General features: G+C 39.0%; 1 gene segment (V, D, J or C); it reads left to right on the forward strand.

Annotated features, from left to right (window-relative positions):
- The first annotated feature begins 740 nt into the window (after positions 1-740).
- Positions 741-1,291, forward strand: LOC130882820 (Ig heavy chain V region PJ14-like). The segment is given in 2 exon segments: positions 741-786; positions 870-1,291. Coding segments are annotated over 2 exon segments (468 nt in total).
- The last annotated feature ends 789 nt before the right edge of the window (positions 1,292-2,080 follow it).

Genomic DNA, 2,080 nt, shown 5'->3' on the forward strand with positions numbered 1-2,080 from the left:
GTGATTAAATACCAGCTGAGGAGAGTGACAGAGAAAGATATAAAAGTACATGCATAGACTGACATAAATTAAGAGGAATGAAATCTAGCGTACAGGTAGGATGTTCTGAAGTGAGAACATGAAATCTGAGCCTAATAAGACGGGATCCAAATCAGTCCCACAAATTTCCTTACAGATAAACATATGAAATCACATGTATGAAATGTGTGTGAGCTGCTTCCTCACAAGTTATTTCCTGAATATTTATAAGAATGAGACAACTCCACAGACACCAATAGAAAGAATTTTAAGTAGTTCCATAAACAGGATTTTTGATCACCAATATACCAATACCATTTAAATTCTCTACTGGAAGATAGAAAGATACAAAATACATAAATCCATTGAGAATCTGGTATCCTTCTCTGCCTTCACAAAATGCATGTAGACCTAGTTAATGTAAACACTTTTCATGTTTTGCATCTAAGGCTTGTACAGTATGACTCTTAATATTTCCTGTTTCTCTGGAATTGGAAATCCTGACAGTATCAAGGCAATGTTCCTGAGGTTCAATATTCAGTACCTCTAAGAAGCACAAAGCAAATCTCAGTTTCCTGGAGGAGAAATTGAAAACATTGCCTGTGTTTCCTTTTATGCTCTCTGGAACCTCCCCCAATGCAAAGCAGTCCTCAAGCTCAGAATGAAATCCAAGGCCAAGCTGAGAGGCCCCATCTCCTTCTGACGAGAGCCTCCAACACAACATGGCTGTACTGGTGCTGCTCCTCTGCCTGGTGACATTTCCAAGTTGTAAGTGCTTCAGGGTTTCAGGAAAGGTATGCAGGTTTTTCTTCTATGGGTTACTGACTGATGGTGATGTTGCTTGTCTCTAGGTGCCCTGTCCCAAATACAGCTGAAAGAGTCAGGACCTGGCCTAGTGCAGCCATCACAGAGTCTGTCTCTCACCTGCACTGTCTCTGGATTCTCATTAACCAGCTATCATGTACACTGGGTCCGCCAGCCTCCAGGAAAGGGTCTGGAGTGGATGGGAGCAATATGGAGTGGTGGAGGCACAGATTATAATTCAGCTCTTCAGTCCCGAATTACTATCACCAGAGACACCTCCAAGAGCCAAGTTTTCTTAAAACTGAACATTCTGAAAACTGAGGACACAGCCATGTATTTCTGTGCCAAGGACACAGTGAGAAAACTCCACTGTGAGCTTGGACAAAAACCTCCAAATGGAGATACTCACCACCAGCAGGGGGTGTTGGAGAACAACAGGGTCTCCCAAGAGCAGTATGTGGTTGCTTAATAATTATAGGACTTATAATTCTAGACTGTGCTGCAGGAGAATATATTTCAATATTAGAATCTGTGTTTTTCTCTCCAAACACATATAAAAAAATGCTCTAGAGGTGTCTCTTTACTGTCATAGTCTAATAAAATTCCTATTTGTTCAAATACTATAACAAATAGCTTTTCTCACAAGTCCTATAACAATCTGCTTCTTGTTATAGATAGAATGACATACAACTTTTCGTGTTTTACACACACACACATATACATACATATTCACACATTTTCTTACATATGCAGATATTTTAAAGGAGTCAGCAGTTATGACACTTGTTGGGTGTTAGGTTCAGTTATAAGCTAGAGAACTTTAAAAGAGCTGTAATTTGTCCTCTTTGTTTTTGTACCTGTGATAGAGAAACCACAGCTTCCCTTATTTAAAGTCATTTTCACACAACTCCGTGGAAACTGAAATATCTGTAGATTCCTTCTACACCAAGAAGGTCCCGTAAAAGGATAGAACTGATTACTGCTTTTCACAGATCCCATTTCATGCATTTGTATCTTGGTTAAATTTAGCTTTCCAATCAGACTTATAAGCAGTGGTTCCTCAGGCTAAACTAATAGTTATTGTTTCAGAGTCTGTCTAACTTTAATACTGACTTTCTCAGTATATGAGAACAGGATGTGTTCTTATTAACTTTGGTCAACTTCCATATAACTCATTATTTGGGATAATCCTCCCCAACTAACTGATTAATCTTCTCACTGTCCAAGCCATGATCAAACTTCCCTAATTTTACTTTTC

This window comes from Chionomys nivalis, chromosome 10 (assembly GCF_950005125.1).
Source record: "Chionomys nivalis chromosome 10, mChiNiv1.1, whole genome shotgun sequence".
Lineage (NCBI taxonomy): Eukaryota > Metazoa > Chordata > Mammalia > Rodentia > Cricetidae > Chionomys > Chionomys nivalis.